Genomic DNA, 22483 nt, shown 5'->3' on the forward strand with positions numbered 1-22483 from the left:
CTGGCCAGGAGCATATGTGCAAGCACTCCAGCACTCAGGGAGAGGCTGTGTATCAGGGTAAGAGGAGGTCCCAGGTCCATATAGGGCACCCCTAGACACATACCTTGATAATGCTGTGGGGACAGGTGTGAACTGGTAGCCTGGGTGACCACTACTCAGTTCCAAGTCACAGACCTAGGGTGGATTGAGAAAAGAACCAGTGGTTGTATTCTGAGGAAGGGAGGCCCTGGGAAGTGAACCAAGAAAGGAGAAAGTTCTGAAGCCAGTAGCAGTAGTGTGGCTTGGAACCCAGGTACTCCAAATGTAGAACAGGATCTCATTTCCAGTGTTTAGCCCAACTTACAGAGGAATGACCAGGGCAAGAATCACAGGTTAAAGGGGAACCCATAATTCTGCCACTCTGAACCAAAAGAGCTTTTCAATTGGATGATAGGGGCTGTCTAGCAGAAGTCTACTGTTGCTCAGACTTAAACTCAGGTCAGGGGGTCAGTAATCAGACCATTCTGGGAGCACTGAAAGCTTGCAGGTCCTTAGACTAAGAGGTGTCCCTGAGATCCTGGAAATAATACAAGAAAGCAGTAATAGGACTAACCTAGACCTTCCCTACAGAAGTGCCAAAGAGCTTAGACCTAAAGATCAAGTCTGAAGTCAGGAAGTTGGCTGAAAAAATAAGAAAGGAATAAGAATCCCAGCATAAGAGAGTTATTATGGTGGCAGGGAAGCTCAGGACACAAACTCAGAAGATGAGAATGACTCTAAAACATAAAAGCAAAGTCTCAGATAGAAACACAGCTTGGGCAAAACTTTTACTTGAATTTCTGGAAGAGATGAAATGAGTTAAAAGAGTTAAAAATGTTTTTATAAATGAAATGAAAATGCTTGAAAAAATTAGAAAACAAATGAGAGCTATGAAAGAATGAACTGGAAAGGAAATTAACAGCTTATCATGTGACAAACCTTGCAAAAACAACAGCTTGAAAATTATAATGGACCACATAGAAGCCAATGACTCCATGAAGTAAGAAGAATAGAAAAGCAAAGTTAAAAAACTGGAACATAAGGAAGAAAATAGAAGATATCTCATAGCAAAACAACTGACCTAAGAAAACAGATTGAAGAGAAAACAATGAATCATTAGACCTTCTGAATGCCGCCCCCCCCCAATAGCTTAGACATCTTATTTCAAGAAATCTTAAAAGGTAACTGTCCATATCTCTTAGAACTAGAGGGCAAAATGGAAATAGAAAGACTCCACTGTTCATCTTCTGAAGAAATCCCCAAATTAAAACTCCCAGGAACATTAAATTCCCAAATCCAGAGCTTCTGAGTTAAAGAAAAAATACTGCAAGATGCCAGAAAGAAAGAAGTCATTATTTAGCAGCCACAGCTATAAAGGAGAGGAAAACTTGCAGTACAGTATTCTAGAAGGAAAAGTAGATGGAATTAGAACAAAAAATAACTTAACCTAGCAAAACTGAGCCTGATGCTACATGAGAAAAAATGAACTTTTAATAAAAGAGAGGACTTCTAAGCATTCTTGATAAAAAGACTAGGTCAAACACAACAAAGAAGAGAAATATAAAAAGGTAAACATGAATGAATAATGATAAAGGGCTAAACAAAGATAAAGTGCTTACATTCAAATGCGGGGAGGTGATATACACGTCCTCTCTGAACCTTATCATCAGTGATCATAAAGGAAGTTTATTTACACAAGGCTGGGGAAGAGAAGAGGAGGAATACACCTGGGGAGGAAGAAAAAGGGAGGTTCGGGGGAAAAAAAATTGTCTCACATGATCTGGATATGCAAGTAGAAAGCTATTTAAAAAGGAGTAGGGGTTAAGTGTCTGACACTTGAACCTCACTCTCATCTGAACAGATCAAAGGAGGGAAAACTACACCTACACAGCTGGGTATTTAAAGACATTTTATTAAACAGGGAAATAGGAGGGAAAGGAGGGAGGGTTCAGGTGGAAGAGTGTGAAGATAGATTTTTGTCGATTAAAATATTTTTCAAAAAATAAATGGAAGAAAAAGTAGTAGATTTGGTAGGGCAGAACTCTACCTTAAAGGCTCAGTTCTGACAAGATATCATCTATAAAATCAGTCATTCAAAATTCCTTGAAGTTATAACAAAAGAAATAACCCTATTCAGTGGCTCTCTGATCATAAGTTTAAAAGGAAACATCAAGGGATGCATGCTTCTTAAAGGTTTTTGACACTGATATGATGTGATGTGGTAGATAGGGCATTGGACTTGGACTAAGGAATACCTAGGTTCAAATACTATCTCAGCATTTAGTACCTGTGTGATCCTGGGCAAGTCACTTAATCTCTTTGGGTGTCGGGTTCATCATCTGTAAAAGGAGAGCTTGGGTTTGACCTTCTAAGTGTCTTTTCCAGGTCTAAATCTGTATTTCTCTGAAGGAGATCCAATGAAGAGTCCAAGTCAAAGAAGGATTTCCTGTGTGTAGTGAGATCTTCCAAATGTTCCTGTATGCAGTTGCCATTGTACTGGTTACATAAACCATTGCAGAACTTCCTGGAATAGATTTATATTTACTTAAAAGAGTTTGGCCTGGACCTAACATAAAGTCCAATAGGAAGTAGCCTAGAAGAATGGGCAAAGATAGAAAAAGCAATTAAAATTAAAAGCAATTATGGTGACAGGGATGCTCCGATCACAAACTGAAAACGAATGACTCTAAAACATCCATAACCAAATCTACAATGAAAAAGACATTTCAAAAACAGACTTAACTAGAATTTCCAGAAGAGATGAAGCACAAGCTTTTTTTTAAAAGAAAGAATTTTTTTAAAAAATTGATAGCTCCAGAGGAAAAAAAAATAGAAAAGAAATTAAAGTTATAGAAGGAGGAATTCGAAAGGCATGTTTGGCACAAGAGGTATAAAACCTTGCCCCAGCAACAAGCTCTGTAAAAATTAAAATGGACCAAATAGAATCCAGCGACTCCATATATCAACAGAAAATATTAAAATCAAGTCAAAAAAATAGAAGAAAACATAAGGCATCTTATAGGAAAAACAACTGGCAGGAAAACATCAAGGAGGGATATTTAAAGACATCATGAAAGGAAACTGTTTATCTCCTAGAACCAGAGGGCAACGTGAAACTAGAAAGGAGCCATCTGTCACTTCTTGAAAGAAACCTCTAAATGAAAATTCTCTTGAATATTGAAGCCAAGATCCATAGCTCCCAGGTCAAAGCAAAAAAAAAAATGCTCCAAGCAGTCAGAAATAAAGAATTCAAGTACGGTCAATTCTGCTTTAAATGCTTGTTTTGAAAACCAGCAAATTTGTTCAACAAGATTGATATATTGGGGAACACCAATTTCACATTTACTTATTTGTGATTTCATTCTCAAGAACTAGTGGGAATGTAGAAAGCTGCGCCCCTTCAAAATAATTCACCAGCTGCAGCTTTTCTGAGGCCTACTTTCACAAGTCAGTTTCAGATCTTTTTCAAGTTAAAGTGCCATATTTATAGTGTATCATCTGGTGCAGTAGGAACTATGGACAGAGGAAAGTTGGTCTGAACCCATGAACTCCCCAGCCTTTCAGTTGTTACTATCAAGTAGTTTATTACTTTCAGGATTAAAAATAATAATAGTGCTTTTATTTTCATTCAGCCCAAACTATTTTATAGAACGAAAAAGGTCTTGAGAAGTTGTGACCTTGCCAATGGTCAATAACTCACTTTGCTAGTATTCTCTGAAAGAATTAGTTAAATAACGAACTACCAAAATAATTGACACTGATCTGCTTTCTGTTTATTTACCCTCTTAGTTGCATGCCGAGAAGACATATTTTCTGTAACTGTTACTTGTATTCAAAGATTATCTTTACAGATAAGAGCAAGACAGTTTCCCTGCTTATCAATTTTTATCAATTCAACCATCTTACTTATTCTTAGAGTAATCTGATGTGGAAAAGTACAGTAAATCTGCTTCCCTTAGCCTTCTCAGGTGTGTTTTGAGACTAGGAAATCTGGGAAGATTTCCTTTTAATCAGGTTTGTTCTAGCAAGACCAATTTAAGTCACCTAGGAAACTATTGGCCCAACATGGGAGGTGGATTGAAGGTGATATTTGTTGTTTCTGTCTAAGAATACTTGTAACCTTTTGGAGGGACCTTAAGGAGCTTAAATCTAGCAGTAGATTCTTAATTTAGTCACTAAGTTCACTCACTTTCATTTAAAAATAACGTTGGAAGCGACTTGCTTCTCATGAATGACTTCATTTTTGTTTTTTATAGCAAATGACTAAACAAAATTAAATTTCTTCATTTCTTCTAAAGGAAAGGAGCACCAACAACTCCACTCATTAGTGTAGCTGTCACAAAGTAAGTATGTGGGTGTGATGTAAATTTCTTTAGTCTGGGGGCCGTGGTTGTTCCCTTCCCACCACCTTCAGTGCCTAGGTACTAAGTATACAAAGTATATTTCTCTGCCTACATGGATAACTGAATGATAAACTGTGCTTTTCTAAAGAATAGGTCTGAACATTGTTCTTTCCCTACCACCCCTTCCTCTCCATTCCCCTTCCCCAATAAACTTCGGTGGCTCCCTATTGCTTTCAGGATCAAATACAAAATGCTGTGTTTGGCTTTCAAAGTTCTTTATAACTTGGCCCCCTCTTAGCTTCTCAGTCTTCTTGTACCTTATTTCCTGCCACATATTCTTTGATCCACTGGCTTTCTGGCTGTTCCACGAATAAGACCTTATAATCTTTTGGCTTTCAGTATTTTCTCTGGCTGTTCCCCATGCCTGGAATATTCTCTCCTCAAATCTACTTTCTAACTTCCTTGGCTTTTTTTAAGGGTCAACTAAAATCTCATCTTTTTCTGGAAGCCTTCCCCAACTTTCTTAATTCTAATGCCCTCTCTCTATTAATTATTTCCTATATATTCTGTATATGGCTTCCTTTGTATATATTTGTTTACATGTTATCTCCCTTGCTAGATTATAAGCTTCTCAAGGTCAGGGGCTATCTTTACCTTTTTGTATTCCTCATGCTCAGCATAGTGCCTGTAAGCACACAGTAGGTGCTTAATAAATGCTTATTGTTTGATTGAATTTAAATTTGATCCCAACCACAGAAATATGATAGGTACTAGGTTTCAAGTCTAATGTGATAGGTAACTTATCTAAACATGGAGCTTAGCCTGTGGATGTCATTGCCTAAAACTGTAAGCTTGGTATTCTGCAAAAATCTGAAAGAGGGTTTAAACTTCCCTTTGTTAATTGCAAAATAATCAGCTCTCATGAGAACGTGTTCCCCAAATGCAGGGGCTACTTAGGTAATATTTACTTAGATGCTTAAAGACAGAATGTGAATGATAAAGAGAAAAATCTAGTGGTTTTGAAGATAAAATTTTAATGCATAATGCTTTTTCTTATTTAAGACATAAACTCTTGGAAAAAGCAAAAACAACTAGGTAGCTATCAGTCACTTAATTCTCCATGTCCTATATCTTAGCATGTAATTTTGAGTTAGAGAACTTGAGTTCAAATGCTGGTTATGCTACTTGCTAACTGTGTGACCTTGGAATAGTAAGTTAATATTGCTATGTAATTTATTCTTCCTAAAAAATGAAAGAGTTGTATTAGGTGATTTTTAAGGTTTCTTCTAATTCTTAATTCTGTGATTTTGTATTGTGTTTCTGGAGGTGAGGAGGTTTAGATATCTTGAATGTTTGGTTACAAAGTGTCAGGCATTAATTATTCCTTAGGTCAAAGTATGAGTATTAGAGCAACCAGTATCTAATATAGATTTTCTTTTTTGTTTAATTTTTGTTAACTCTAATTCTTGAGATCTGGAGATTGGGAAATTTTTATGGTGAGATCTTTACACATAGGCATTTGTTGCTATCAAGAGATGTTTCTAGCAGTTAGGGATCAAAATACTGGGACAAATTAAGGAATAGAAACTAGAAGGGAAAGCAGCATGGATTAGTGAGTTCTGGTGGTAGAACAGAGATCTATAGATAATGAGTTGGTAAAGCCACTTCCAGAGGAATGACAAGGGAAATGAGTATAAACGTTTGAAAAAGCATTCTGGGTAAAGAAGGTAGGAGTTTGGGGAAACTTGATCCTTTTTTTTAAAAAAAAATTGGTTCAGAAACTTACTTACTAATGCGTCTTTTCTTTAGGATAGTGGCCAAAGTTTTGGAAGACAACAATTTACCTGGTGCAATCTGTTCCATGACATGTGGTGGTGCTGATATTGGGTATGTTAGTTCTTCCCTTCAATGAGAAGGTGACCTAAGGAATATCATATTATATAATGTAAGGAAAAATGTCCTAACTTTTAAAGATGTTCCAGAGTAGAATGGGTTACTTTAGGAACTTATGTGGTCTTTCTTCCTAGAGGTCTTCAAGTAAAGGCAGGATAACCACTTGTTGTAAATGTTATAGAACATGTTGTTGTTTCAGGAACTAGATGACATACAAGTGTCCCTTAATTCTCAGATTCTGAAAGATGATCCCAGGAAATTAAATGCATTTCCCCAGAAAAGATGAAGCCTTGACTAATGGATGGTTGAAATACTATATTTTTGGTATATTATGGAATGAATAGGATTTTGTAAGCTATCTTTGTAACCAAACCTCTATTTCGAACATTGTTTTTTTCTTTTTATAAATTTTAAAAAATTATTTCCTTTTGGTTTTCAACATTTACTTCCATATGATTTTGAGTTTTAAATTTTCTCCCCCTTCCCTCCTCCCCAAGACAGTGTGCAATCTGATATAGGCTCCACATAATACATTCATATTAAACATATTTTCACATTAGTCATGTTGTAAAGAAGACTTAGAATCGATGGGAGGAACCACAAGAAAGAAGAAACAAAACAAAACAAAAAAAAAAGAGAGTGAATAGTACGTTTCAATCTGCATTCAGACTCCATCGTTCTTTTTCTGGATGTGGACAGTATTGTCCATCATGAGTCTTTTAGATCCTTGCATTGCTGAGGAGAGCTAAGTCTATCAAAGTCTAACATTATTTCTATAGGAAAATGCATTTTGAGCTCCAAGTAACAACCTTACAACTTTGGGAACATACTACTTTAAACCATTATAGGAACTAGGTTCATCCTTTGTTACAATGGAGTTAGGACTATTGATATAGTGAGGAGTATAAGAAATTGACTCAGATGTCCAAACCTTTTGATTTAGAGGGATCACTTGCTAAGCATATATCCCCAAAAGGCCAAAGACAAAAAATTTCCATTTACGCCAAAATGTGTACAGCAATGTTTTTGTAGTAGTTAAGAAATAGAAATGAAGAAGGGAAATGGATAAAGAAATTGTGGTACATGAATCTAAAGGAATATTACTGGGTGTATAGATGTCTAGGAAGACTTATAAACATCAATTCATATGACTTCATTTTTTTAAGATCACATATTTCTGTATTTATTTTTAAATAAATGTGGTTGAAAATATCCGTATCTCTTGAACCAGGAATTCTACTGCTAGGCATCTAACACAGATAAGCCAGTGACAGAAAGAAAGGCCATATATACAGTAATACATTTATAGAAGCACTTTTATAGCAGCAGAGAAACAAAATACCAGTTAGGGAATGGCTAAAAAAATTATGGCATATGAATGTTATGGAATATTGCAGTGCTTTAAGAAGTTAAGAATATGATGAATACAAAGTTAAGCATGGAAATGCATATGAAGTAATGAGTAAAAAAGTAAGCAGAACCAGAATAATATTTTTCACAATGATTACAGTAATATTAATTAAAAGAATAGGCACCAGGAAAACCTGAAACTGAACATTATGAAATAATCAAACATGCCATAGAAGAAGATCGGAGAAAATATACTTCCTCCCTTCTTTTCAGAGGTATGGATCATCACATATAAGGTTACACACAGTTGATGCGTTGGTTAGTTTTGCTGAACTGCTTTTATTCTTTAAATAGAGGGAATGCAGATGAACAGAGTGGTGACCAAGCTTTTCTTATTTTTTGGTGCCCCATTTCATCTGTTAGAATAGATCTGTGGCTATTCTCTTACAGCACAGCAATGGCCAAAGATGAGCGGATAGATCTGCTGTCCTTCACAGGAAGCACCCAAGTGGGAAAACAGGTGTCAGTCATGGTACAGGAGAGGTTTGGTGAGTGGATGTTCTAGTGACTATACTTCTTTGAATGTGGCCTTTTCTCCACTTGTACTCCTTCCGTAGAAATCTGTGTGGTATTCTGAAACATCCAAGGGAAAGAAAGGGTTGCATACTTATCTTATGAATTCTTAGGTCTAGCTGACACCAAAGCAAACTTTACAGGTTGCCAAAGACAGGCTTTTCCTGAAGGACATTTATGAGATTGGCCTCAGTTGCATTGGCGAAGCAGACGACCCTCCTATTTGCTTAAAGTCAAATCTATGGATAGATGTTGTTAATGACACTGTTTGGGAAGGAGGGATCCCCTCCTTACTGGGAAAAAGTATGGATACTTCTTAAATTACATGGCTGTAAATAGGAGTTGTAGCCAAGTGGGGGAAAAAATTAACCAGCTTGTCTCAAATTACTAATATTCCTTCCAGGTGTATAACAACAAATTGAAAAAAAGTTCTAGAGGACTCAGGAGTATTATAGGAGTCATATTTTAATTTTGCTGAGCAAACGTCTTAGACACAAGATCTGAATAGATTTTGCTGAAGAAGGGGAAATAAAACCTTGCTTTTCTTTCAGATCTCTTATGGATTAGTGAAAAGGAAAAGTGTTATTCATTGGGGTCAGAGTAAGGAACATTAATGTTAGAGATAAGGTGTTTTGCTTTTTTGGTATCTCCTGACATTATTTAGTGTGTCCTTCACATAGCATCGTTTCTGATTTAGCTGCTGTGATGAGGGTCACAAAGTAGTGATTTAGTATTTCCGTAATTTTTCAGGTGATCTAGTATAGTCCTGTTGGAGAAATGACCATATCATGTGGACTGTTTTCGGTGGTGGGGTTGGTGGTGGGAGGGGGGAAGAGAGAAAGGAAAGTTTGGACTGTTTTCCTTCCTAAAATAATGCAGATGTGTCCGTGGTATTTTGACATAGAAAAACAGCTTTGATTATTTCAAGTAAATTAGATTGAATAAGTCAGTAGAAGGATACAAGGTAAATATGGAAATGTATTCATTCAAGGGGTAATAAATCTGTTGGGAAGAGGATCCCTGGGACACTCAAAACAAAATATCTTAACTTTTTTGTTTCTTTTTAAGGGAGAAGTTTGTTAGAGCTTGGAGGAAACAATGCTATTATTGGTAAGGATGATAGCTTTTTTTCTTGTTTATTCAAATTAGCTAAATTAGTCACTGAATTATCCCTCTGTGTTGATAGGAAGTTACACAAGTTATCTACTCTTTCATAATGAGAAGTCTGTGTGTGTCATTCATACCGTCAAGGCATTTTGCTTGACCATAAAAATTTTTTTTAAAAAAAAACTGAAAGCAAGGATAGACTGGGAGGAAAAAATTAAATTTTCTCAGGTTTTTCTCAATTTCACCTTCATTATTTCTTACAGTGCTAAGTTGCCATTGCATTTCATATACCCCAATTTGTTCAACTAGCCCCCAAATGATGGGCAGCTATTTTTTCTTAACAGTTTTTTGCTGCTATAAAAAGTCAACTAACTTTTTTTACCCAAACAGCTCAAGACTCATCATCTCTTTTGTGACCTATTTATTGCTTTAGAATTTGAACATATTAGTTTGTTTCTAATATTAGTTTGTCCTCATCTTGTTTGAAGAGGTAGAACCTACTGCTGGTAGACAGAATTAGGACTGATGGATAAAAGTTATAATAGGCAGACTTAGCAGTTTATGAGGAAGTAGCAGAACTGTATTATCTTAAGAAATAGTAGAACTGTATTACCTTAATTATCTGAGAACCTGGGAAGAGAATTAATAAGGAAATTGTCAAATAGCAGTTTAAAAGAGGGATGGCCACCTTACTTAGGCTGATGTGGAGTCAGTCATCCCTGAATCCTGCTGTATAAGGTTTGTTTCTCATTGTGATTGTTATCCTGTGCTTATAAATAGAACCTTTCTTTCGTGGAATATATTTTTCTGACTTAAAAAAATTAATGAACTCATGCCCTTTTTTTCCCTAAATAACGAGGATTTCTGTATTTTTAAATAAAAGCATTCCTGCTTTAACAGGAGTACAAATAGCTTTTATATACTCTGCTTGTAGTTGCTAAGTGTTCACTATTTTATTTTAGTTGCTCTGTCATTTGGTTATGTCTGGCTCTTTGTGACCCCATGGACCGTAGTTCTTCATGGGATTTTCTTGGCAAAGATACGGGAATGATTTGTCACTTCCTTCTCCAGTGGATTAAGGCAAATTACTTGACTTTCATAGAGTCACACAGCTAGTAAGGGTCTGAAGCTGGATTTGAACTCAGATCTTCCTTATTTTAGGCCTAGCTCTCTGTCCCCTGGGCCACCTAGCTGCCTTCTGTTTATTCTGGTTAACAGTAAAGAAAATACCTTGTTTTTTTTTTTTATTTGTTTTGGCTTATTTCCTGCATACTTTTCCTCCAAGTTTTTGAAGATGCAGACCTCAATTTAGTTGTTCCTTCGGCTCTTTTTGCGGCTGTGGGGACAGCGGGCCAAAGATGTACATCTGCTAGACGACTGGTGAGTATATCTGTCTAAGCTACATGTAACTCAGGCTTGACCCCTTAAGCCAGCTTGCTCCTTTTTGTTTATTGATCCCAAATTCAGGGTCAGTTTACTACTTTATAGTAAGGTGCTATAGTGCCAGCACACAAAATGAATCCTCCAGAACAAATTGAGCGATGCTCCTAAAAAGAACAGTATAAATGAAAACTATTATATTGTGAACTGAAATTTGGGTAGTATTGGGTTCCTTTTAAATAACCTTTTTTGTTTTTATTAGAAAAGGTATTTTGAAACTTTTTAGGGACTGTTTCAGCCTCTCAGTTCATTCATGATTTATTTTCTCTGTTAATGAAATAATGTGGAATAAACATGGAAATGCAGTCTGGCAACTGCTCTTGCAGGTCCCAGCTACTAAAGACCCAAAAAAGAAAGTTCTTATCACCAAAGTCCTTGGTACTGTCAAATGGTTCGATAATCAGAATTGGAAGTGATTTTTGTCAGTGGAATTGACATTAAAGAAGAGGTGTTACTATCTGCTTTGCCACTGCACTCTAAGGACCGTTGAACTTTTCCATCTGACTTGCTGCTGAAACCTTTCATGTGTTGTCTTCCCTATTAGAATTTGACTTACTTGAGAGAAGAAGTATTTCGCTATACTAGTTTTATATATTCAGTGCATTGCATATTGTAAAGCCTTAATAAATGTTTTCTTTCATTCATTCATTCAGATATAGACTTTTTGCACAGAACTCAAAAGGAATTTAGAGATTATCTAATTAGGAAACAGATCTAAAGAGATTAACTGACCTGTCTGGTGTCATAAACACAATTTAATTTCAATATATGAAATTTGGAAATTCAGCATCATTTCTGGGCAATTCATAATAATTAGATTTTGTTAGTGTGTAATGCATCCCTGACTTGGTACAACTATATTATTGTGTGATATTTATGATAGTAGAAAATTTTGACTAGGTGCAAAATTTAACTATAACATTCATCTTTATTATTCTGGTGGGTTTTTGAAGCTTGGCAGAATGGTTTCTTGGACATGACTTTGAATTTTGTTCTGGTTTTCACATAGAATGAATTACTATTTAAGTGAAGGCTAATATTGAAGTGACGGTGTTATTTTAAAAGGGTGAAAAAATGACCCATAACACTAAAAAAGAATAATAGTAAAATTTGCAGAAATAGAATTCAGACTTTAACAAATAAAAAAATAAACTCGTGAAATATATTTTTTATTTCTGTTAATTGTTTTTGGAAATTTTGAATGGGGGAACCTTTTTAAATTAGAGCACATTAAAAAATTTCAGAATGCTAAAAACTTTTCCAATTTTTAAATTTCCCATGTATACTTTTTTTTTTAGTTTTTGCATGAAAGCATCCATGATGAAGTTGTAGACAAACTTAAAAAGGCATATGCACAAATTCGTATTGGAAACCCATGGGATTGTAAGTAATTTTTTCTTTTCTTGCTCTTGTATCCAGACAGATATTTGCTACATTAAAGAAAGGTCTAATTATTTCTATGATTTCTAAGAGTTTTTAATAAAAAATACTTGTATTTTTGTTAAGAGTATCTATTGAAGTGACCATATAATTTTTATTACTTACATTATTAATATGGTTTATTAAATTAATAGTATTGTAGTTGTTGGACTAACCCTGTATTCCTGCTACATACCCAAATTGGTCCTAGTCTTAGTATATAATCTTTCTAACATATAGCCTACTTGCTAATATATTATTAAACATATTTTCATTACTGAAAAAGTTGTTATGTAGTTTTCTTTCTCTGCTTTGTCTCCCCTTGGCTTAAGTATCAAGATCATATTTGTATCAGAAAAAATTTAGAAAGGTGCCCCTTTTTCTTATTGCAAACAATTTATGTAGTATTGGAACTAATTGTTCTTTGAATATTTAATAGAATTCACTTATAAAAAAAATTTAATTCATTTTTTGGTTACATTTTAAGTTATAAACCGTCTCTTTCCCTACCCCACACCAGAAAAGGCTACAATTTGATACAGATGTGTGTGTGTGTGTGTGTGTGTGTATGTGTGTGTGTCTGTGTCTATGAAACCATCCTATGCATATTTCTATTTATCAATTGTCTTTCTGGAGGTGGTTAGCATTTTCCTTTATCGGTCCTTTGTAGTTGATTTGAGTATTTATAATATTCAGAATAACTTAGGTATTCACAGTTATTTTTCAAACAATATTACTTAGTGTATACAGTGTTCTCTTGGTTCTGCTCATTTCACTCTTTGTTATTTCATGCAAGTCTTTCCATGTTTTTCTAAGTTCAACGTGTTCATCATTTCTTATGGCACAGTAGTATTTCATCACAATCAGATACCACAACTTGTTTAGCCATTCTTCAGTTGATTGGCATCCCCTCAATTTCCAGTTCTTTGCCACCAGAAAGAGAGCTGCTATGAATATTTTAGAACATCTAGGTTCTTTTCCTCTTCCCCTGATCATCCTTGGGAAACAGCCCTAATAGTGGTATTGCTGGGTCAAAGGGTATACACAGTTTTATAACTCTTTGGGCATAATTCCAGATTGCTTTCCAAAACATTTGAATCAGTTTGCAGTTCTATCACCAGTGTATGTGTCCCAGCTTTTCCACATCTTCTCCAAAATTTGCCATTTCTTTCTTTTATCATTTTAGCCAATCTGATAGGTGTGAGTTGATATCTCAAAGTTGCTTTAATTTGCATTTCTCTAATCAATAATGATTTAGAGCATTTTTTTTCTCATAGCTGTATACATAGCTTTGATTTCTTAATTGGAAAATTGCATGTTTATAGTCTTTGACCATTTGTCAGTTGGGGAATGACTCATATTCTTATAAATTTGAGGGAGTTCTCTATGTATTTGAGATATGAAAACCTTTACATCTCCTAATGCTCTCTCTTATTTCTTCATAAATTCTCCTCCTATGTCTAAGTCTGATACGTAATATGTTCCATGTCTAAGTATTTCAAAAGAAAAATTCCCTTCATAACAAAAGTGGCTATTCTTTTGGATCTTTTTAGTGGACTGAGGATCAGTATTGAAGCCACTTGTTTTATTTCACAAAACCATAGACTTTCACAGTTGGAAGAGATGTCAATGTCTCTCTAGGGCTAGGCAAACCCATTTCCAATCAAAATTCTTATCTCAATCCCTAAGAGCCACAGTGAGGGGAAATGCATTACTAACTCTTGAGATAACCCATACCACTTTTGGAAATTTTTCCTTAAGTGATATTTAAATGTGCTCTTTAGTAACTTTACCCATTTTTCTGAATTTTGTCCTTTAGGGTCAAGTATGACAAATGTAATCCCTCTTTGAGATAAAAACCTTCAAATACTAAAGATGGCTATTACATTACAACCCTACACCATCTCTTTTCTATCCTGAGTATTCCCCGTTCCTTTAATCAGTCCTTCTATTTCATGATCATGAGGCCTTTTACTATCCTGGTTGTCCTGGAGAGTTTTCTTCTATCTTCTTCCTAAAATGTGCTGCCCAGAACTGAAACAACTATGTTGACCTAAATGTGGTCCTAACTAGTGTCCAGTGCTAAATGCGGGAATGTGCTGGGAGCCATATTATACTAGCTTGAGAAAGTCAGTTAAAGTTTCAGTGCAAGCATTTACACTTTGGAAGTTGGTCTACTTCCATATCAGGGCTTGATTTATTGTTTTGTGGATTATCTACACTTAGAAAATATTGGAAAAAATGTTAATAATACAGATTAAACTTAAAAGTGTGTCATATGTTTTCAGAGAGCTTTTTGTTAAATATTTACCAGCACATCCTTGATTAAATGGCAGGATTGGATTCAGTGTTATTAGGATGAGAATTTAGAAGTCAAAATATGGACCAAATGAAATTTCATATTAAAAAAACTTAAAACAATATTTTGCATGTAATTTTGGTTTTATAGCCAAAACTATTTTAGTACTAAATTATTAATTTGGTGGTTGTTAGGGTTTGGGGTTTTTTTTATGTTTACTTATGGTGTGACCCCCTGGATGAGACTTTAGAGTTCTGGTTCAATTGGGGAATGATTCATATTCTTACAAATTTGAGAGAGTTCTCTATGTATTTGAGATATGAAACCTTTACATCTCATAATGCTCTCTCTTATTTATTTGTAGATTCTTCTCCTATCCCTAAGTCTGATAGGTAATATCAGGTAAGATCAGTGTGAAGAAACTGAGGCTCAGAGTGGCTAAATGATTTGTTCAAGATTATATAGGTAATTTTAGAGCCAGTGCTGAGAATAGAAGCTAGGTGTGTGACTCCTAATATGGTGTTCTTTCTACTGCATCACGTGTTCTTATAGCCCACTGACTTTTCCATTATCCTTTCTAGAGTCAGTCTTCTAATTCCTGGAATTCTTGGCAATGACATTTTAAGAAGCTGGTTCAAATAGTTGGTTGATTTAAAAAAAATGGAAAGTTAGCTGTTGAGTTGCCATGCTAGCTTGGGTTAGCTATTGCAAATACTTTGCAGAGAGTTGATTAGTCTTTTTTTTTGAAGGGGGGAAGGCAGGGCAATTGGGGTTAAGTGACTTGCCCAAGGTCACGTAGCTGATGAGTGTGTCAAGTGTCTGAGGTCAGATTTGAACTCAGGTCCTCCTGACTCCAGAGCTGGTGTTCTACTCACAGCACCACCTAGCTGCCCCGAGTTGATTAGTCTTAATTAATTCAATATAATAGCCATCAGGCTATTCTGAGGATGAAAAAAAGGAAATAATTGTGTAATTAATTGTGAGGCATTAGTAAACTATATTTTGTCATGAATTGATGTGTTTGATTATTAAGAATTTCTTTTTTTCTGTAGCTAATGTCCTCTATGGGCCCCTCCACACCAAACAGGCAGTAAACATGTTCCTTGATGCAGTAGAAGATGCCAAAAAGCAAGGTGGCGTGGTGGTCTGTGGTGGGAAGGTAAAGACTACAATTTCTATAATCCATAGCGTCATGTGTTTGAAATTATCTTCCCTGTTGTACTTAGGGCCAGTGGTGAATAAGACAGAATTTACTTTTCTTGGCCTCTTGTTTCCCTAATAGACCTTACATTCCTTTTGTTCTCATCCTGCTTCACATTCCACTAGTATTTTAAGAAAAAAAAATCACTTTTTTAAAAAGCAGATCTTTGCATGATTTTATTTCACAGAATCATGGAATCATTTAGCACACTTTAATTAATTAGAGGCAAGAATTTGGAACTCAAAGTTTTAAAAACAGATGTTCAAAAAAGAAGTTTTTGCATGCAACTAGGAAGTAAGATATAGAGGCAGTGAGGCATAGAAATTTATCTTGCCCTACAAGAAAGTAAGGGAAAAGGGGATTGGGGGGCAGTGGGGTGACAGAAGGGAGGGCTGACTGGGGAACGGGGCAATCAGAATACATGCCATCTTTGAGTGGGGGGGGGGAGGGTAGAAATGGGGAGAAAATTTGTAGTTCAAACTCTCGTGAAAATCAATGCTGAAAACTAAAAATGTTAAATAAATTAAATAAATAAATTAAAAAATCAATTAGAGGCATAGAGTGCAGCTAATAATAGCTTAATAATTGTCATATCTTTTTCTTCATCTTCCCCACCTATATCTCTCTTCATTTCCTGATTCTTATTTATTTCTTTCCCATCTACTTCATCTCTCTCTTCTTTTTTTACCTGTCCTGTCTTTTTTCATGCTCTCCCTGACAGAGTAATGAAGAATGAGAATGGAGGAAGGAAGTTGTAGTATAATAGTAGTGATTATCTTTTTCAGCTATGATATCACCTTCACTGTGTATATTCTTAGAAACCAACTACCATGGTTTGAATGTACTTTATAAAATAGCCTAAAATTGTAGTTATAATATTAGAAGGGAACTTTAATGTCACTTAGTGCAATCTTTTATGCAGTGCAGGGATATCTTTCTGATATTCTTGACAAATGAAAACTTAACCGTTTTCTATTTAAAATATTGTTTTGCAATGTCCAAAAGATGATAATCAAATTAATGTTCTGTGTATTATTTATATAGTTTACAGTTTAATAATGGAAAGATCCCTTTGGGATTAGACCTCTTTTTAAATGTCATATAAAGATTCATCTTCTTTTCAGACTGTTTAAAGAGAAGCTAGCTCCAACAAAAGGGTTGCAGCCAACTTAGTTAAAACAGCAAAGGGTGATATAGCATTTTAAATTTTTATTTGCAATGAATTTATTTTGGAGTCATACTTTTCATCTTACTGAATGTTTTTTTTTCCTTCATAGACAATACATACCTGGAAACATAACATGTAATTTTCTTTCCTTTTTTGTTTTCCTCTCCTTAAAGACTATAGATCGCCCTGGAAATTACGTAGAGCCAACGATTGTCACTGGTCTTGATCATGACGCATCTGTTGTGCACAGAGAAACATTTGCTCCTCTCCTTTATGTTTTAAAATTCAAGGTGAAAACTGATAGTGCTTTTTCTTTCTGTGTTTCACATTAATGTAAAAGTCTAATTTTCCAATGAATAAATTAGGATGAAAAGAAAAGACTTAAATTTTTAAAATGCTACTAAAGTAAATGTTCGATTAGATCCTAAGTCATTCTGATTGATTAAAACCTGAAGATTCACAATGAAGTACGATGAGATGGTAACCCTAAAGGACTGAGATGTATATATGAATAAAAACTATTACTCTTCAAGCTCTTGAGTATATATACAGTTAGCCAAATTTTTATATACACACACATATGTATTTTTTATTTAAGACGATGAAATTAATGTTTAATTTTAGAGTGATAATTCACCTACTGTCCATATTAAGTATGTTATCTAATAGTTTGCATTATTTGTCTTTACAGAATGAAGAAGAGGTCTATACATGGAATAATGAAGTAAAACAGGGTCTTTCAAGTAGTATCTTCACAAAGGATTTGGGCAGAATCTTTCGATGGCTTGGGTATATCATTACCTGTAAAGATAATAAATATAGATTTAGGTTGGAAAACATATAGTCATTGAACAGTTTTTTTTAAATTTTTTCTTTTTTTGGCAAGGCAGTTGGGGTTAAGTGATTTTCCCAGGGTCACACTGCTAGGAAGTGTCAGGTGTCTGAGGCCGGATTTGAACTCAGGTCCTCCTGATTCCAGGGCCGGTCCTCTATCCACTGCACCACCTAGCTGCCCCTCACTGAACAATTTTTAAAGGTAGACATAGTTAAAATTTTTTTTAGTACAAAATACTTTATTTAGAAAAAAATAGCTTTTTAAGGTGCCATCATCCCCACAGTAATATCTATTATGTCTCTGTTTGATATAGGCCTAAAGGATCAGATTGTGGCGTTGTGAATGTCAATATTCCGACAAGTGGTGCTGAAATTGGAGGTGCATTTGGTACGTAGGGAATTGTTTTTCTGCATTCCATGTGAGATGGGGGAAGAGATATTGGATTTTAGAAATGTTTTGTTAAAGCTTGAACTCAGTGAAGAGTTGAGAAAAACTGTCTTTCTTATAGAGAGGGCAGGATGTGGGTGGGGATATTGCAAATATATACTGTTAGACTAAGCTAATATGTTGTTTGGTTTTGCTGAACCGTTTTTTTTTTCTTTTGAAATTATTTGTATAAGAGAAGGCTTACTGAGGAGGAGAGGGGCAGAATGTGATTCAAATACAATAGGCTTCAATAAAAATAGAAATTAAAGGAAAAAAAGAGAAATATTTGTTTAACCCTAAACCAAGAACAGAGTTTCAGAAAATCATAACAGTTTTTACTTTTAGCTGACCTCATGTTCATTATTCCACATAGTGGCCAAGACTCTTAAGTTCTGTTCCCAGATCTAACATTTTAAAGATCTAGGGAATAAAAAGATTTGGTAAAAATATGCTTCAATTCCTATCATCAAAAATGGGCTTAATAAATATCAAATAGTATCTCTAAACATAGGTATATTCAGTGTTCGTTTTCACTAAATACTCCTCGTTTTTTCTCCCTAGTAACAAAAACAAATACTAGACTCTCAGTTATAGTGGTAGCAGAAGAAGTTAATAATAGTTTTGGATTCCTAGCCCAAATTTAACTGACCAGTTTGCCTTAAGGTAAAGTTAAAATAGATAGTCCTTGGTTAGCTTGGAGCTGTTGGCACAAATGCAAAATAAAGCATCCTGTCTTTTAAACTTTAATATGTTATGTCCTCATTATGGTTTAGGGTAAGTAAAATATCTTAAACATTACATTTTTAAAAATGTTCATATCTTTTCTTTTTTACAATGCTATTGTTTCCTCCTCCCCTATCTAGCATGCTATTCTTTATAACAAAACACAAAAGGAAAAGCTGTTCAGCAAAGCTTATCCAGGTTTCGGTAAAATCTGACAGTATATACAATTAATTTTGAAAAATAGAAATTTTTTTTAATGTTGGTACCTGCCTTCTTACATTTAGCTTTAGTATATATTATCATAGCATCCTCATGATCATCAGGCCAACCTGGATCCAAATCCACTCTTACAATTTTAGCTTCTTTGTGCTACAGACAACTCTCTAGGACTCCTCTGGTAAATATGCTGAGAGTTACTCCATACTGACAAAATCAGTGTTTCAAGAATGGAAATTAAAGATAGCTATACAGCTTCACTCTTTTAGGCCGGTCTTTCTGGAGTACTTTGGGCTATTTTCAGATTCCTTCTAGTAATGACACTCTCTTGATTCCTAATGTCCCTTATACTCTCAGAATTTATAGCCAAATAACTGTGGCATAAAGGAAAGTATAAATGCAAAGAAAAGATGAGTGATGTGTGCTAGGAGAAGCTTTGAGAAGAGATTATTTTCAGCTGGTGAATAGGTAGGGACAGAAGCATGGAAAGGGCAGTCCTTGAATGAGATCTTGAAAAATAGAAACTCAATTTTTTTTTTTTGGATAGGCCTTGAAGGAAGAGAGGGACTGATTTGGGCATGGAATGGGGTGGAAGGGAAGGCCAAAATGAGGAAAGTTTCACTCCAGATATGAGAAGATGGCATTGAAAGCAGTCTGTTTTAGCTATCATCTATAGTACATAAAGGGTAATAATATAGGCTGGGAAGTTAGGTCAGAACCAAGTTATGGAGGGCCATATGACCTACTAAAAGTTTTCGAATAGAATGACCTAATCTTGAGGAGTGCAGTTAAAAAAAATTCAGGGGTTAGTGTGAAGGATGGATTAAAGAGGGGTTAGACTAGAATCGGAAACATCAGCTAGGAAACTTTCAATAACCTAGGCAAGAAGAAATAGGGGCCCAGACTAGGATGGTTTGTTTCAGTGTGAGTGGAGGCGGAAGATTGTAAAGGTAGAAGTAACAGGCTTTTTCAACTGTATATGAGAGTGGGAGATGAGGCAATGATGATGATTTACTTACCAGTTCAGGTTACTGCTAAGATGTAGTATTAATGGAAATAGATCAAATGCAACAAAGTCAGGGTTCTTTTTTTGTGTGGGAGTGAAGAAGATAGAGAGTTTGAAGTTCTGGTGGGACATCCAAGTACAGATATTCAATTATATAGTAGATATTTAGAGATAGGTTGGAACTGAGGGGAAAAAATGGGGCTTGGGCTGTAGATTTGGGGATCCCTTGCATTAGCAGTGGCAATTCCTTTAGCAGCAAAGAAAATATTAGTGACATTGGAGAGAGCAGAGTCAGAGTGGTGAGGAAAAAAGCTGGATCCTAAAGACATTGCCATGTGAGGGAGTGGTGAAGGAGAAGCCTCCAGTGTGTTGTTTTTAGAAGTTTGTTAGTAGAGGGGAGTAGAGAAGGCATTAATTTGAGGGAGTCACAGGGAGAATTTCACCTCTACCCTGACTAAACATTTCATGACCACGGCTCATCCTCAGCACTCAGAATTGTACCATCTGCAAGATCACAGATTCCTTTCTTTTGACTGTGTAACATCCTAATCTTCTCTCTTCCACTTCTCAATTCTATTGAGGCTTTCCTTTGGTCTTCATTCCTTTTACTGCCACCAGCACCCATTGATTTCCATTAGTTTCCTTACCCATTGTAGGCACCATCTTGTTTCACCTTGTTACTCATTAGTACCCTAGAATCCCTAATATTTATACTTGAGGTTTGTTTTAAATCTTATCTACTTATGCTCCTAAACTTATGTCTGTACCCATCACTCAAGATAAGCTCAGTTTTCCTAAAAAACTGGTGGAGACAATTGAGATACAAGTGTCCTAAACTTTCCTTGTTTCTACTTAAATATTTTTCTTTCTTCACCCCATCTTCTCTTCCTCTTCCACATCAGAGGAACAAATTCTTCTTTCCCAAGAAAACCTGTGCTTTTTTTCTCATCTTCTGAAGTTTCTTTTAGGACGATGTTCTATCACTTATTGCTCTTCTATTTTCATTTTTTCCCTCCTCATTGACACCCTTGCCTCTGTTTACAAACATGCTGAGTCTCCCTTATTCTAAAAATCCCTTCTCTCAATGTTTTCCCCTACCTACCTTCTGTATTCCTTGCCTATACCCTTTTGAAGGGAGAGGAACCTACCTTTACAAAGTACTTGAAAAGATATTCTACCTTCAGCTTGTACTTTTTCACTACCTCCTCAATTCTTTTATTTCTTACCTGTTTTCTGCCTCTATTTTGTTGAAGTCACTTCTCAGAAGTCATTAATAATATTGGTTCAATCATAATTCTTGACCTTTCTGTCCTTGAAACTTTTCTTACTTTGTCTTCTAATGCATTACTGAATCCTAATCATTTTCTTTTCTCTGATGCTCCTTTGTTTCCTTTACTGGGTACTTTTCCATTCCTTCCCCCTTTTCTAAATAGTTTTCAAGTCTTTCCTGATTCCAGCACTCAGAAATCATCACCTTCCTTCCTTAGAACTGCCCGAGCATTTTTGTACCTCTATTATAACACATAGATTTTGTCTTTTCTAAAAATATGAATTTATGTATTTATCTCGTAGTTTTCTCTTTACCTTTGGTTCCTGAATCCACAGCACTAGATATTTGCTCAAGATGAATGGGGAGGAAGTAAGGTACATGTGGGGTAGAGAGGAGGAATGTACCACATCTGTTAATATATTGGGGAAAATAGGTGATGGTGATAGGTCTCGTCTTAGTTTTATATACTACAGCACTGGGAGAAGTAAAATCTACTTTGTTTTTTAAAAAAAGTATCTGAGTTGTGAAATGGTTTTGGTGTTTCAGGAGGTGAGAAGCATACTGGTGGTGGCAGAGAATCAGGAAGTGATTCATGGAAGCAATATATGAGACGATCTACTTGGTAAGGATCTGACTAGGCCAGAAAAATATTGAAAGTAGAAGATTATCTGAGGATTTCCTTCCCAGCTCTTTCCTCACTCTCACATTATGTCAACCTGAATTTGACTCTTGAGCTCTTTTTTTTTCATATTTTCTCCAAACTCAGAAATTGCCATTTCCATGGGTATCTTTGTATTGTGACTCTTCTTCTGTCCATAATGATGGGATGGGAGCAGGGCAAGTGCTTGTCTTCTGAAGCAAGTTGAGGGTTTACTAGCCTGGGGAAAATAACATGCGTGGCTCACAGAAGTAGTCTCCTCTGTTCAGAGCACATAAATGGCTCTTTAGGAGACTCTTGCTGGATGTTACTGCTCATTTCTGATTAGTAATACCTTCATGCAGCACACTCTTTCTTTCTTTTTTTTTGGAGGTGGGGAAGACAGGGCAATTCGGGTTAAGTGACTTGCCCAAGGACATACAGCTAGGAAGTATGTCAAGTGTCTGAGGCTGTATTTGAACTCAGGTTCTCCTGACTCCAGAGCCAGTGCTCTACTCACTGCACCACCTAGCTGCCCTGATAGAGCGTACTCTTTCCC

General features: G+C 35.6%; 1 protein-coding gene across 2 annotated transcripts in view; it reads left to right on the plus strand.

Moving 5' to 3' along the window:
- The window catches only part of ALDH7A1 (aldehyde dehydrogenase 7 family member A1), a 41963-nt gene that overhangs the window by 17755 nt on the left and 1725 nt on the right, over positions 1–22483 (plus strand). For both annotated transcript variants that reach the window (XM_036734996.1, XM_036734989.1), the window contains exons 7-17: positions 4317–4361; positions 6171–6248; positions 8055–8152; positions 9246–9287; positions 10570–10664; positions 12023–12107; positions 15495–15601; positions 16985–17101; positions 17503–17600; positions 17960–18033; positions 21834–21909. In XM_036734996.1, coding sequence (XP_036590891.1) covers positions 4317–4361; positions 6171–6248; positions 8055–8152; positions 9246–9287; positions 10570–10664; positions 12023–12107; positions 15495–15601; positions 16985–17101; positions 17503–17600; positions 17960–18033; positions 21834–21909 — 915 coding nt within the window. The remainder of the gene's footprint in view (positions 1–4316; positions 4362–6170; positions 6249–8054; positions 8153–9245; positions 9288–10569; positions 10665–12022; positions 12108–15494; positions 15602–16984; positions 17102–17502; positions 17601–17959; positions 18034–21833; positions 21910–22483) is intronic.

The sequence above is a fragment of the Trichosurus vulpecula genome, chromosome 1 (genome assembly GCF_011100635.1).
Source record: "Trichosurus vulpecula isolate mTriVul1 chromosome 1, mTriVul1.pri, whole genome shotgun sequence".
NCBI classification, from domain to species: domain Eukaryota; kingdom Metazoa; phylum Chordata; class Mammalia; order Diprotodontia; family Phalangeridae; genus Trichosurus; species Trichosurus vulpecula.